Source organism: Lissotriton helveticus, chromosome 12 (genome assembly GCF_964261635.1).
Source record: "Lissotriton helveticus chromosome 12, aLisHel1.1, whole genome shotgun sequence".
Taxonomy (NCBI): domain Eukaryota; kingdom Metazoa; phylum Chordata; class Amphibia; order Caudata; family Salamandridae; genus Lissotriton; species Lissotriton helveticus.
In genome coordinates this window covers 51,611,863-51,627,855 of record NC_136073.1, presented here as the reverse complement: position 1 = coordinate 51,627,855, position 15,993 = coordinate 51,611,863, and the positions used below count along the sequence as shown (strand labels likewise).

At 47.1% G+C, this 15,993-nt stretch overlaps 1 protein-coding gene across 4 annotated transcripts in view; it reads left to right on the top strand.

Annotated features, from left to right (window-relative positions):
- The window catches only part of LOC144799370 (monocarboxylate transporter 13-like), a 594,222-nt gene extending 590,158 nt beyond the window's left edge, over nucleotides 1-4,064 (top strand). For all 4 annotated transcript variants that reach the window (XM_078670636.1, XM_078670639.1, XM_078670638.1 and 1 more), the window contains one exon: nucleotides 2,000-4,064. In XM_078670636.1, the coding sequence (XP_078526762.1) occupies nucleotides 2,000-2,262 (263 nt within the window). In that variant the 3' untranslated portion in view covers nucleotides 2,263-4,064. The remainder of the gene's footprint in view (nucleotides 1-1,999) is intronic.
- Nucleotides 4,065-15,993: the final 11,929 nt, after the last annotated feature.

The window sequence follows — 15,993 nt, the reverse complement described above, 5'->3', positions numbered from 1 at the left end:
CCATGTTCCTATCCTCTCCAGACACGGGGTAAGTTGTTTATGGTCTGAGTTCAGGGAATCGGCTATAGAAACAACTAATTGAGTGTCATCGGCCTATGACACAATGGAGAGTCAATACTCTTGGACTATGTGGGCTAGTGGGCTCAAATATACATTAAAGAGAGTCGGGCTCAGGGAGGAACCCTGAGGTACTCCCTACGGAGCCGAAAGGGAGTCTGAAAAAATGCCGGCCTCCATGCACTGAAAGGACCTGTCGCTCAAAAACAAGACCACCCATAGGTTGGCTGTGCCTTTGATTCTAATGTTTTTGAGTCTATTGACAAGGATTTTGTGGTCTACCATGTCAAATGCCGTGCTTAGATCCAATAACACAATAGCAGCGGTCCTTCCCTGATCTAATATGCTCTTTAATTTTTCGGTGCTGATGAGTAGAGCTGACTCCATATTATGCTCTGGCCGAAAACCCATCTGGGTCTGGTGTAAAAGACAGTGCTCTTCCAGAAACTGTGAGATCGCACTATTTACATGTTTCTCTGCTACCTTTCCCAAAATGGGCATGAAAAGATCCAATTTCCACTCAATTTAATGAAAGATAAATTGTTTTATTGGAGAGTAAAGGTAGATACCTCCAGCACAGCTTCACAGCTCACAGACTAACTCCTATAATCAAAAGCTAACATTCCATCCTAGCAACATGACTAACATTCTAATGATGACATGCAGAAGTATCAACTCTACAGGGCAGTAATGAAATTGGGCGATAGTTTGCCATGACTATGGGGTCTAGCTGAGGTTTTTTCAGCAATGGTTTTACGATGGCGTGCTTCCACTCTTTAGGTACTATCCACTTTTCAAGAGAGAGGGAGATGAGGCTGGTGAGTTGGATTAAGACACAGTCCCCACCTTGAACAAGAATGTGGGGCGGGGCAGGGTCTATAGGGGACCCTGATTTAATGTTCCATAGAAGGGAACCTGCCTGTTCCTCTCCTAGCATAGGATATGAAAACATAGGAGGAGGAGACAGGGTTGTTGCCTGCTTGGTGCTAATAGGGAGTACCTGGCAGTTTTCCTGGTCGTTAGTTTCATCTGAGGTTTGCCTTGTGTTCAGTTGAGGCTGGTACTCGTGCAGATCGCTGCCTGTACCTGTTGTCTCTCATTCAGCCCAATATCTTCTCTTGTCATTGCTGCAGTTACTTAGGATATATCAGTGGACTACCATTTGCTTCAGCTATAAGAGCAAGTTTAGCACAAGGTATTGAAATAGGATACTGCTAAAAGGGAGTATACATTCTGCATTGTCTAATTTCCTTTTCCGTGTTCAATGATATATTAGTCTTACTCCACCATTCAACCTGTGTATTGGTTCTACGCTCATTTCATTTTTGCTTCAACAGCCTTTCAGTGTGTGGCAGGCACAACGTATACTGTAATTCACAAATGTTTGCATTTCTTGACACCCTACTCCAGTTATTGATGCAGTGTGCGCACCACTTTTGGTGCTTAGAAGATGGCCACCCTGTTTCTACCGTTAAATAAATCTCTAAATATGACATTGGGATGCTCTCACAAGGATTTATTAATTAATTAGTGTATGTGTATGGTGGGATGTTCCAGGCTTTAAATACGGTTCTGGGTCTGCGTATATTTTGGGATAGTTTCCTATCAGTGAAAGTGTTTCATGGTGTATGTATATTTTAGACTGATTCTATTGGTGTATTTGTATGTATTATTCGGGTGATATTCCATGGTTTTAATGACAGTCTTCGCGTCCATTTTAGGGTTATTGTCCATGATTTGAATAGCATTAACGATAGATGCATATTGGGGTTGCTATCCCAGTTTTTCAGTTCATGTATATTTTTGGGTGGTTCCCAGTGTTTGAATCAGATCTTGATCTACGTAAAGATTTAGACCATGTCCTTTAACACCTCACTTGTTCTGTTCTAGGTATGCTGTATTAGGATGATTTCAATAAATCTCTTTGTTTCTCTTTTTCTAGGCTGGCTCCGGGACCTAACAGGAAACTATTACGCCTCGTTTGGAGCAGCTGGCGGATTTCTACTGGCAGGGTGTCTTGTTCTTATGACTCTACCTAACTTCTTCCAGTGCCTTGGAAAACCGCCTTACGACCAACCGGAAACCTCTAAGGAGGTGTACCCAGCTAACGACTGCGAGGAGCTTCCTCCCAGCCAACTCTTGGTGAAGAATGGCCATGTGTGTGCAATTTTCTCTGAGACTAAAAATGAGGAAGGCCCAGTCTAAAGTGGCAAATATAGGCCAGTTGATGATGCACTCAAGGCCATGTACCTTCCATCCTGAAAAGAGGAGTGGGTTACTATTGCCTTTCATAAGTGGCATTTTCTACTTGCTGTGGTGCAATCCATTCTTCACAGCAGGGACAGGGCTTGCAAGGTGACCTTCTACAGCCCCTCCCATGCAGCGAGGGCAGCGGTGCTATTCAAAACACCTCGCCACTCAGTCATTGTGTATAATCAATGTGGCCTTAATTAGTTCTCAATAATGGCAGAGGGGAAGGTACATTCAACTGCGTGCCCTAGTAGTGGTCTTTACTACTGTCTTCTCTCCCACATGTCTGATAAGCATTGGCTTCTTATTGGTCTCCCCGAGCTTCCTGCACCCCAAAGCATCAACTGAAGTTGCTTTGGAAGTAAGTCGCAGAGAAAGTGCCTGATAGAAATCCACCGAAGCCAAAGAGACTGTTCTGGGAGGAAAGACCTTACTGACTACATCGTGGCGTACGAGACATGAAGATCTGCGAGAGAGATGTACTTCACATTCACATCGGCTTCCAACTAGATGTAATTGGAGACGAATACTCAATGTGAAAAGCACTTAATAGCCACTTCTCTGATCATTTAGGTCTTACCAGAAGAGCTTCAGCGAATAGGCTCAGAAGTGGACGGTTCTTTACTACACTAACGTACCCGCTGTACCCACCGATGAGAAGATGGTTTCCACACGGAATAGACCTGAGATTTTCGCTGTTCAAGGAGGGGCCACCAGGCACATAAAGCAGAGCACACGTGAAATACTCCTCTGAGATTAACTTGACTGAGCAACAAGGTGTCACCAGGAAATGAACATTCATAGGACCACGCTTCCAGGGCAAGTTTACAGCCTTGGCATCCACTGTACTGGCACACAAACACAATCAGAAGCAAGGACATTTCAAAGGGTATTTATTCACATGGTGGGTAATCAGTGAATGTACGAGTGTACATAGGAATTACTAGGAATTAAACATTCATCTCACTAGGGTACAAACCCTGATATCCAGGCTTCTGATAAACAGACACTACCAGAGGCAAGGAAATGTGAGTCCTGTGTATTCACCACGTAGGAAGTTGTCGCATGCGTCTCAGTTCTGGAGCACATAAATGATCATGCCACACATGGAACTTGGTATCACACGTCTTTATTCCTCAGCATGCAACCATTAACTGAAAGAATTGCGTCATAAACTTTATTGACCAAACCTAGACACAACCCAACTGATTACGTAATTTTGGATGGAGTCCGTCGAGGACCACAAGGGACCTACTGCACATGATCACACAATACTACAGAGACCACTAAACGTAGGCGTTGCTGGCAGTTAAACTTTCAAAGTAATAGACTTCCAAAGAGTGTTACTCTCCCTGAGATCATAACTACTGACAGAGACTGCCAGAGGCAAGGAAGTGTCAGGCAGTATGGAAGGACTTGGTGGAAAGTCACTGAATGAATGGATTACCATGAGTTAAACATTCAAAGCTCTAGATGTCCCTGGGCGATCTACTGCCTGAGATCCTAACTACTGACAGAGACTACCAGAGGCAAGGAAGTATCAGGCGGTATGGAAGGACTTGGTGGAAAGTCACTGAATGTATGGATTACCATGAATTAAACATTCCAAGCACTAGACTTCTTAGGGCCGTTACACTCCCTGAGATCCTAACAACTGACAGAGAATGACAGAGGCACGGAAGTGTCAGACAGTATGGAATGACCAGGTGGAAAGTCACTGAATACATGGGTTACCATGAATTAAACATTCCAAGCACTAGACTTCCAGAGGGCGTTACACTCCCTGAGATCCTGACTACTGACAGATACTGCCAGAAGCAAGGAAATGTTGGGCTTTATGGAATGACCAGGTGGGAAGTCACTGAATGCATTGGTTACCATGAATTAAACATTCCAAGCACTAGACTTCCAGGGGCATTGCTCTGCCTGAGAATCCTAACTACTGACAGAGAAGCCACTGAACGTAGGGGTTGCTGGGAGTTAAACTTTCAAAGTAATAGACTTCCAAAGAGTGTTACTCTCCCTGATATCAGAACTACTGACAGAGACTGACAGAGGCAAGGAAGTGTCAGACAGTATGGAATGACCAGGTGGAAAGTCACTGAATACATGGGTTACCATGAATTAAACATTCCAAGCACTAGACTTCCAGAGGGCGTTACACTCCCTGAGATCCTGACTACTGACAGATACTGCCAGAAGCAAGGAAATGTTGGGCTTTATGGAATGACCAGGTGGGAAGTCACTGAATGCATTGGTTACCATGAATTAAACATTCCAAGCACTAGACTTCCACGGGCATTGCTCTGCCTGAGAATCCTAACTAATGGCAGACAAGCCACTGAACGTAGGGGTTGCTGGGAGTTAAACTTTCAAAGTAATAGACTTCCAAAGAGTATTACTCTCCCTGAGATCGGAAGTACTGACAGAGACTGACAGAGGCAAGGAAGTGTCGGATAGTACGGAATGACCAGGTGGAAAGTCACTGAACACATGGGTTACCATAAATTAAACATTCCAAGCACTAGACTTCCAGGGGGCTTTTCACTCCCTGAGATCCTAACTACTGACAGAGACTGCCCGAGGCAAGGAAGTATCAGGAGGTATGGAACTACCAGGTGGGGATACACTGAATGATTGGGTTACCATGAATTAACATTCCAAGCACTAGATGTCCAGGGGGGATTTACATTTCCTGGGTTTGTCGCTACTGACAAACAGACAGTACCAGAGGCAAGGAAGAGACAGAGGCCTTTCACCTGGTAATCATCCACAGCAGTTGATTTCCAGGGGAGGCTATACCCCGAGTGATGCTCCTTAGTTACGCCCAAATGCTGCGAGGTTTAACCCCTCCCATGCTCGTGACCGAACCGTTCCATCACGAGCCTCAGGTGGGCTGTGCTGGTGACGGAACGGTTCCGTCACGGCCCGCTCGCTGCGCCTGCGCGGCGCGAATTCCGCGCCTGCGCTGAGGGTTCTATTGGGCGGGCGGGGCCATGACGGAACCGTTCCGTCACAAGCACAGCTCACCCGAGGGCCGTGACGGAGCGGTTCCGTCATGAGTACGGGAGCGCCGCGTGGTCCCGCCTCCCCCTTAGCGCTGCGACGGAATAGTTGCCGCAGCGAAGGGGTTAAGGAAATGGAAAGAACAGGCACACATTGATCACACATGACAGACAGAAAGGAAAAGGCTGGGATTATATGCCTGATGGTCATTCACTTAGTGTAGGGGTCACCTGGGAGAGATAGATAAAGGAAATACCCCAGACACTCTCCGTATTGCTTGCAGATTATATCCCGGAACTGGCCAAGGGGTGTCAGCAAGCATAGAAGGGACAAAGAAAGGAGACTGCAGCCACTTATATTGTGGACTGCAGGATGTACATGGAAGTTCCAGGCCTGATTTTCTTACTGCTGATTGCACAGTACTACCAGCTTTGGGGCTCACCATTGCATCCCATCACCAGCACTAAGCATGCAGGCAAAACATGTCTGGAGTTCATTTCATAGATGGTCGGGGTTACCAGAAGAGGACGCAATCATTCAGATGCCCACACCTGGAGTTCACCTTGCTGACTTTCAGGGGATGATATTGTGGCAATACACACCAAAGTTTCATCACACTTGCAGTAGGAGATACTTGAGAGGTGGTAAACAGTGGGGAATTCACTCATGGGAAATACAGCCTTCAGTGTAAAATGCCCACCTCAGAGGTACTGAAGCAAGCAAGGGTTGAGCCATGTACTCCTCCACACCAGCCACGGCCCATGCAGGGAAGAGCAGAGGGACGGTGGGGCCGGGTGGGGGTGGATTTTGACAGTGAAAATTAATTATTTATTTAATTTCCCCTTGTTGTCTGTCGAAATCCCCCCTCCTGACCCCACAACCCTACTGCTCTTACCTGCATGGGCTGCGGCTGCTCAACACCTTTCTAGGCATTAGTTGGCCTCAGTTTCCCAAGTTCAGGTGGCCACACCCTCCTCCCCTATCGAATAGCAGTCCTCAGATTAAGTTAATGTCTTCTTTCGATGCCTCCACGTTGGTGTTTTGTAGTTTGACAACAAGTGTTTAAACAAACAGAGTGTCCTTATGCTTCCAAAGTGTTTCCCCTTCTTAGTTTATTTGCCTTCCACCTAAAGACAACACAAGTCTTTTTACCAGTGCAGGGCCATGGACAGGCTGCATAAATCATGGGGAGAGAACCTAAACTAAGCCTTGGAATTTAATTATTTTAATGACCTGGGTCGGTATGACGTTGGCATACACAGTATTTATTTTCTGGGGGGGTTCCTTCCTAGAAAGGGACACTGTGATTGGAGCACCTTACAGCTCTTTTTCACTCTATGGAAGATAACCCCTTTCACATGTAGTTCCTTTGTGTCTCCCTCAGGCGAGGGGACATGGGCCCAGCAGGAGTCATAGGACCCCTTGTAATCTCCATTCCTGGACGTGGCTGTACAAGAAAGTGCCTTGTTTCTTGGCCTTTTTTACTTGCCAACACTTTTTACATGGTTCAGTAATATCATATATGAGACTCCTCGGTCACCAGCAGCTCGTCGTTGTCACGAATGACTTTCAATTACACCACTACTAGGCAGTCAAGTATGTCTCCCATGGGTCCCATGTTCTCCCCGCCCCCTTTAGCATGAGCCATTATCCTTACAGAGGCTCCTCCTGCCAATGTACATGCCACATGCAAGGGAGGCTGTCTACTGTTCATGGGCACTCAAGATTTCTCAGAGGTCATAGGGTCTTCCCGCCCCCTATACAAGGTTCCTTTATCTTCACAAAGGCTCCTCCTTGCAGTGTGCGTGCCACATTGTGAGAGGCTGCGTACTGTTCATGTGCACTTAAGATTTTCCAGAGGTCCCAGGGTCTTCCCGCCACCTTCAGAAGGCACCATTATCTTTACCCAGGCTCCTCCTGGAAGCGTGTGTCTCACATTGCAAGAGAGGCTGCGTACTGTTCAAGTGCACTTAAGATTTCCCAGAGATCCTAGGGTCTTCCCGCCCCCTTCAGTATATTCCATTATCCTTAAACAGGCTCCTCCTGGCAGCGTGCATGTCACACTGTGAGAGGCTGTCTAGTGTTCTAGGCCATTTAAGATTTCCCAGAGGTCCTAGGGTCTTCCAACCCCCTTCACCAGGCTCTATTGTGCTTGCACAGCCAACTCCTGGCAGCGTGCATGTCACATTGTGAGAGGCTGCATACTGTTCATGTGCACTTAAGATTTTCCAGAGGTCCCAGGGTCTTCCCGCCACCTTCAGAAGGCACCATTATCTTTACCCAGGCTCCTCCTGGAAGCATGTGTCTCACATTGCAAGAGAGGCTGCGTACTGTTCAAGTGCACTTAAGATTTCCCAGAGATCCTAGGGTCTTCCCGCCCCCTTCAGTAGATTCCATTATCCTTAAGCAGGCTCCTCCTGGCAGCGTGCATGTCACATTGTGAGAGGCTGTCTAGTGTTCTAGGCCATTTAAGATTTCCCAGAGGTCCTAGGGTCTTCCAACCCCCTTCACCAGGCTCTATTGTGCTTGCACAGCCAACTCCTGGCAGCGTGCATGTCACATTGTGAGAAGCTGCATACTGTTCATGTGCACTTAAGATTTTCCAGAGGTCCCAGGGTCTTCCCGCCCCCTTCAGCAGGCACCATTATCTTTACCCAGGCTCCTCCTGTAAGCATGTGTCTCACATTGCAAGAGAGGCTGTGTACTGTACATGTGCGATTAAGATTTCCCAGAGATCCTAGGGTCTTCCCGCCCCCTTCAGTAGATTCCATTATCCTTAAACAGGCTCCTCCTGGCAGCGTGCATGTCACATTGTGAGAGGCTGTCTAGTGTTCTAGGCCATTTAAGATTTCCCAGAGGTCCTAGGGTCTTCCAACCCCCTTCACCAGGCTCTATTGTGCTTGCACAGCCAACTCCTGGCAGCGTGCACGTCACATTGTGAGAAGCTGCATACTGTTCATGTGCACTTAAGATTTTCCAGAGGTCCCAGGGTCTTCCCGCCACCTTCAGCAGGCACCATTATCTTTACCCAGGCTCCTCCTGGAAGCGTGTGTCTCACATTGCAAGAGAGGCTGCGTACTGTTCAAGTGCACTTAAGATTTCCCAGAGATCCTAGGGTCTTCCCGCCCCCTTCAGTAGATTTCATTATCCTTAAGCAGGCTCCTCCTGCAGCGTGCATGTCACATTGTGAGAGGCTGTCTAGTGTTCTAGGCCATTTAAGATTTCCCAGAGGTCCTAGGGTCTTCCAACCCCCTTCACCAGGCTCTATTGTGCTTGCACAGCCAATTCCTGGCAGCGTGCACGTCACATTGTGAGAAGCTGCATACTGTTCATGTGCACTTAAGATTTTCCAGAGGTCCCAGGGTCTTCCCGCCACCTTCAGCAGGCACCATTATCTTTACCCAGGCTCCTCCTGGAAGCGTGTGTCTCACATTGCAAGAGAGGCTGCGTACTGTTCAAGTGCACTTAAGATTTCCCAGAGATCCTAGGGTCTTCCCGCCCCCTTCAGTAGATTCCATTATCCTTAAACAGGCTCCTCCTGGCAGCGTGCATGTCACACTGTGAGAGGCTGTCTAGTGTTCTAGGCCATTTAAGATTTCCCAGAGGTCCTAGGGTCTTCCAACCCCCTTCACCAGGCTCTATTGTGCTTGCACAGCCAACTCCTGGCAGCGTGCATGTCACATTGTGAGAAGCTGCATACTGTTCATGTGCACTTAAGATTTTCCAGAGGTCCCAGGGTCTTCCCGCCCCCTTCAGCAGGCACCATTATCTTTACCCAGGCTCCTCCTGTAAGCATGTGTCTCACATTGCAAGAGAGGCTGTGTACTGTACATGTGCGATTAAGATTTCCCAGAGGCCCCAAGGTCTTCACGCCCCCTTCAGTAGATTCCATTATCCTTAAGCAGGCTCCTCCTGGCAGCGTGCATGTCACATTGTGAGAGGCTGTCTAGTGTTCTAGGCCATTTAAGATTTCCCAGAGGTCCTAGGGTCTTCCAACCCCCTTCACCAGGCTCCATTGTGCTTGCACAGCCAACTCCTGGCAGCGTGCGGGTCACATTGTGAGAGGCTGCATACTGTTCATGTGCACTTAAGATTTTCCAGAGGTCCCAGGGTCTTCCCGCCCCCTTCAGCAGGCACCATTATCTTTACCCAGGCTCCTCCTGGAAGCGTGTGTCTCACATTGCAAGAGAGGCTGTGTACTGTACATGTGCGATTAAGATTTCCCAGAGATCCTAGGGTCTTCCCGCCCCCTTCAGTAGATTCCATTATCCTTAAACAGGCTCCTCCTGGCAGCGTGCATGTCACATTGTGAGAGGCTGTCTAGTGTTCTAGGCCATTTAAGATTTCCCAGAGGTCCTAGGGTCTTCCAACCCCCTTCACCAGGCTCTATTGTGCTTGCACAGCCAACTCCTGGCAGCGTGCATGTCACATTGTGAGACGCTGCATACTGTTCATGTGCACTTAAGATTTTCCAGAGGTCCCAGGGTCTTCCCGCCACCTTCAGCAGGCACCATTATCTTTACCCAGGCTCCTCCTGGAAGCGTGTGTCTCACATTGCAAGAGAGGCTGCGTACTGTTCAAGTGCACTTAAGATTTCCCAGAGATCCTAGGGTCTTCCCGCCCCTTCAGTAGATTCCATTATCCTTAAACAGGCTCCTCCTGGCAGCGTGCATGTCACACTGTGAGAGGCTGTCTAGTGTTCTAGGCCATTTAAGATTTCCCAGAGGTCCTAGGGTCTTCCAACCCCCTTCACCAGGCTCTATTGTGCTTGCACAGCCAACTCCTGGCAGCGTGCATGTCACATTGTGAGAAGCTGCATACTGTTCATGTGCACTTAAGATTTTCCAGAGGTCCCAGGGTCTTCCCGCCCCCTTCAGCAGGCACCATTATCTTTACCCAGGCTCCTCCTGTAAGCATGTGTCTCACATTGCAAGAGAGGCTGTGTACTGTACATGTGCGATTAAGATTTCCCAGAGGCCCCAAGGTCTTCCCGCCCCCTTCAGTAGATTCCATTATCCTTAAGCAGGCTCCTCCTGGCAGCGTGCATGTCACATTGTGAGAGGCTGTCTAGTGTTCTAGGCCATTTAAGATTTCCCAGAGGTCCTAGGGTCTTCCAACCCCCTTCACCAGGCTCCATTGTGCTTGCACAGCCAACTCCTGGCAGCGTGCGTGTCACATTGTGAGAGGCTGCATACTGTTCATGTGCACTTAAGATTTTCCAGAGGTCCCAGGGTCTTCCCGCCCCCTTCAGCAGGCACCATTATCCTTACCCAGGCTCCTCCTGTAAGCATGTGTTTCACATTGCAAGAGAGGCTGTGTACTGTACATGTGCGATTAAGATTTCCCAGAGATCCTAGGGTCTTCCCGCCCCCTTCAGTAGATTCCATTATCCTTAAACAGGCTCCTCCTGGCAGCGTGCATGTCACATTGTGAGAGGCTGTCTAGTGTTCTAGGCCATTTAAGATTTCCCAGAGGTCCTAGGGTCTTCCAACCCCCTTCACCAGGCTCTATTGTGCTTGCACAGCCAACTCCTGGCAGCGTGCATGTCACATTGTGAGAAGCTGCATACTGTTCATGTGCACTTAAGATTTTCCAGAGGTCCCAGGGTCTTCCCGCCACCTTCAGCAGGCACCATTATCTTTACCCAGGCTCCTCCTGGAAGCGTGTGTCTCACATTGCAAGAGAGGCTGCGTACTGTTCAAGTGCACTTAAGATTTCCCAGAGATCCTAGGGTCTTCCCGCCCCCTTCAGTAGATTCCATTATCCTTAAGCAGGCTCCTCCTGGCAGCATGCATGTCACATTGTGAGAGGCTGTCTAGTGTTCTAGGCCATTTAAGATTTCCCAGAGGTCCTAGGGTCTTCCAACCCCCTTCACCAGGCTCCATTGTGCTTGCACAGCCAACTCCTGGCAGCGTGCGTGTCACATTGTGAGAGGCTGCATACTGTTCATGTGCACGTAAGATTTTCCAGAGGTCCCAGGGTCTTCCCGCCACCTTCAGAAGGCACCATTATCTTTACCCAGGCTCCTCCTGTAAGCATGTGTCTCACATTGCAAGAGAGGCTGCGTACTGTTCAAGTGCACTTAAGATTTCCCAGAAATCCTAGGGTCTTCCCGCCCCCTTCAGTAGATTTCATTATCCTTAAGCAGGCTCCTCCTGCAGCGTGCATGTCACATTGTGAGAGGCTGTCTAGTGTTCTAGGCCATTTAAGATTTCCCAGAGGTCCTAGGGTCTTCCAACCCCCTTCACCAGGCTCTATTGTGCTTGCACAGCCAACTCCTGGCAGCGTGCATGTCACATTGTGAGAAGCTGCATACTGTTCATGTGCACTTAAGATTTTCCAGAGGTCCCAGGGTCTTCCCGCCACCTTCAGAAGGCACCATTATCTTTACCCAGGCTCCTCCTGGAAGCGTGTGTGTCACATTGCAAGAGAGGCTGCGTACTGTTCAAGTGCACTTAAGATTTCTCAGAGATCCTAGGGTCTTCCCGCCCCTTCAGTAGATTCCATTATCCTTAAGCAGGCTCCTCCTGGCAGCGTGCATGTCACATTGTGAGAGGCTGTCTAGTGTTCTAGGCCATTTAAGATTTCCCAGAGGTCCTAGGGTCTTCCAACCCCCTTCACCAGGCTCTATTGTGCTTGCACAGCCAACTCCTGGCAGCGTGCATGTCACATTGTGAGAAGCTGCATACTGTTCATGTGCACTTAAGATTTTCCAGAGGTCCCAGGGTCTTCCCGCCCCCTTCAGCAGGCACCATTATCTTTACCCAGGCTCCTCCTGGAAGCGTGTGTCTCACATTGCAAGAGAGGCTGCGTACTGTTCAAGTGCACTTAAGATTTCCCAGATATCCTAGGGTCTTCCCGCCCCCTTCAGTAGATTCCATTATCCTTAAACAGGCTCCTCCTGGCAGCGTGCATGTCACATTGTGAGAGGCTGTCTAGTTTTCTAGGCCATTTAAGATTTCCCAGAGGTCCTAGGGTCTTCCAACCCCCTTCACCAGGCTCCATTGTGCTTGCACAACCAACTCCTAGCAGCGTGCGTGTCACATTGTGAGAGGCTGCATACTGTTCATGTGCACTTAAGATTTTCCAGAGGTCCCAGGGTCTTCCCGCCCCCTTCAGCAGGCACCATTATCTTTACCCAGGCTCCTCCTGGAAGCGTGTGTCTCACATTGCAAGAGAGGCTGCGTACTGTTCAAGTGCACTTAAGATTTCCCAGAGATCCTAGGGTCTTCCAGCACCCTTTACCAGATGCCGTTAGTCTTAAACAGGCTTCACCTGGTAGCGTGCATTTGACGCTGTGAGAGGCTGTCTAGTGTTCAAGGCCATTTAAGATTTCCCAGATGTCCTAGGGTCTTCCCGCCCCCTTCACTAGGCGCCATTATCCTTGCGCAGCCTCCTCCTGGCCGCGTGCGTGTCACACTGTGAGAGGCTGTCTACCATTCATGGGCAGAGTATTGCAGTCACCCCTTTTGCTTCCAACCTTACCAGATTACTGGACGTGTTTAGTAAATACCTGCAGGAAACCTCACACAAACATATACATTTAATGTCAAATCATTGCAGATTGATTTGATTTTATCCATATATAAGGCGCGGCACCTTCTTTCAAGGAGGTGCCCCGGCGTTGGAATCAAGAAAAAGTCTGAAATCACAAGGGCATGCGAGACAGAAAGGACTGCGCATAATCCCTAAAGTATGCAATTGGGCAGGCCTAAAAAAGTAAAAACACCTAATCCTTGTAGGAAAATAAGAATGTTTTAATCCTTTGCAGAGCCTTAGCTCCTTTGGTCTGGCAAGAATGTGGCAACACTTTATTAAAGAAAATAAGATCTGGATTAGGGTACTAGTAGCTGTAGGGATTTCACATGAGCTTTTCAGGGTTAACTAGTCAAAGTACTTGTGCTATCTCATTTTTGAAAGGGGCATACTTGTAGAACCGGTAGAGCAACTGTGAAGCACTTCCCACCATGTGAATTTGCAGAAAAGCACTTAGAGCCTCCTTGTACTACGTTGTGTCAATGCAAAGGCACGGGGAGTGTTTGATTTTCAAACCAAAAGCATTTTTGAATAACTGACCCTTCTAGGCGAGTGTTTGGGTTCTCTTCTGCCACAGGTGGTGGCACTGGGTTTGGCTTTCCTTGAGTAGAGTATGTGCAACATCCCAGGTATAACAACCAATAGTGCTTTGTTCATGTTTAACTCTTGACTGAGAGAAAGGCTAGATAACATAACATAACATATTGTGTATTTATAAACCACACATTCACCTGTGGGCATCTTGGCGCTGAATAACAGATGTTTATTGTTACCCAACTCTGTACTCATTTTATTGACCACGGAAGGATGAATGGCTGAGTGGATCCACCGGGATTTGAACCTTTGACCATGACATTCCCATATGCAAATCACCAGCCTCACAGCATAAAACTGTTTATTCTGGACAAAATACAAAAATGACCGACTGTTCATAAGATTTCAGCCTTGAAAAAGTTTACTTTTCTGTCCTGAGACTATGAGCGAAACGAGTGTCAGCTGTATGTTTTAATCCAACAAAGGAGCAAAGTAAACCACACAGAATGAGTGATCAATACAGACAGAACTTTATTGCCTATTCTTCTACATGCTGTCGAACTAATAGTGCACAAACAGAAAGCATCTCCATACAGGCAAGAGTTTAATCTCCGCCCCACCCCCATTCCTGCATCATATATGTATCGTCCAAACCCAAAGTGGGGCCAGGGTTCTACTAAAGGACTTAGCTGCTATATGTAGGAGCGGGCCTGGATTGTGGCAAACAACCCCCTCCCAATGCTCTCATAGTGGGTATTGAAGGAATCCTTTCTTGTTATTAAAGAGCCTGCGGCCTTCAGACTTTCAGTTTCATTTGCAAATTCTTTATGGGTAATGGCTTTCCAAAACTATCCAGCAATTGAAAATGTATTTAATTTCAAATAACTTTTATGGACAATATGGTGATCAAATTTATAATGTGTGGTCCACTTCAAAACGGCATTCATAATAGGGTGAATTTCCTTCTAGATGATGCAGCATTATTTTCTTATCACAAGTAATGTGTGAAGTCACACCTCGCATGTAATAAGTAAATACATTGCTACCCGTTTGTGCTAATGTGTAACATGCAAGCTTTGGTGCCACACACGCACATTTTTCTCTTTACTTGCTACTCAAATAGTGCCCGCACCCGGTCCATCACTGCAAGTGCCGATTGTACGGAGGGTGTTTTACCGGGCTCTCTACATCTTCTCACTTCCTGTAACTCGGCCTCCGGCTGGTGAGCCGGCTAGTTGCTCCCGCTGCACAGCCCATAAAAACAGCATTTACCTAGGCGGACTCAGTGGCGGTAGGGATACTGCTTTAAGCGCTACTGATAGCGTTTGTTTGAATTTTAACTGCGCCATTTTTAAAAGGGAATTTTATCTTTAAAGATTATATCTGTAGCTGTGATCTTGTTTGCTCTACTCACCATTCCGTGCCCTCACACTGGTCCGTCACAGCAAGTGACGATTGTATGGAGGGTGTTTTACTGGGCTCTCTATATCTCCTCACTTCCTGTAACTCGGCTTCCAGCTGGTGTGCGGGCTAGTTGCTCCCGATGCACAGCCTATATAAATCTATGCCAGAACGGACGCGCACAGCGGGCGCGCCTAAGGCAAGCCCTTCTGCGCCGTCCACGTACAGAATGTGGCCAGCACCAGTCATGCTGCCCGTTTCGATTCTGCATCCTGGCTCAGAGTAGCTTGGTCCACCAAACAACTAAAAGCACTGAGGCCACACAGATGTGATAATCCGTTTCACCTTGAGCTTGGCGCTTTCAATTTGACCCGCAGCCTCAGCCCTAAACGGGGACCTAACCTATGAGACTAGAAGAAACTGGAATAAACTTGAACCTGTCCCACTTTAGAAAGCCTGACACAGCAGGCTGCTGATGAGGAAAAGGGAGATGTCAGTAACTCCCATGGGACCTATTTGGCAGGGGCGTGAGTTTTTAGTTACTTTCACATGCTAGTTTTAGTTACTTCAAATAAGTCTAACTATCACTACTGGCTTTCTATGTTTTTTTGTGAGTAAATTCAGAAACTAACAATAACATCCCCGTAACCTTTGGTTTTTTAAATGAATTTCAACTTTAAAAAAAATCTATTTCCTAACCATAATGTCCCGGTAAGCTTTGGTTTTCTCAGTCAATATATACATATATGTATATATATTTCTTTTTTTTTCACTGAAAAAAACCTTATGTTTTTCAGACGTTAATAGTTAGGACTTAGCATTTACAGAAACGCACATTCACTGGATGATGTCATTAGTGATGTAATTTGAGATGTCATCAGTGATGTCACTGACCATGTCATGAGTGATGTAACATGGGACGTCATCAACAGTGCATTGCTGGCGTACGAGTTATAGTTCGCTCAACTAACTATAACGGGTGAATTTCTCTGGTTTTATATGAGTCAAATGTCCAACTAACTATAACGTCCCTGCAACTTATGGTTTTTTAAATGCTAATTCCTTACTATAACGTCTGTAAAACCTTTGGTTTTTTCAGTGAATTTTAGAAGGTTTTTTAAATGTTAATTTGATATTTTAATATTTATAAAACCTATATTTTTTATATTTGTTTTGTAATATTTTGGAACTCTATTATCCTTTTTTTTA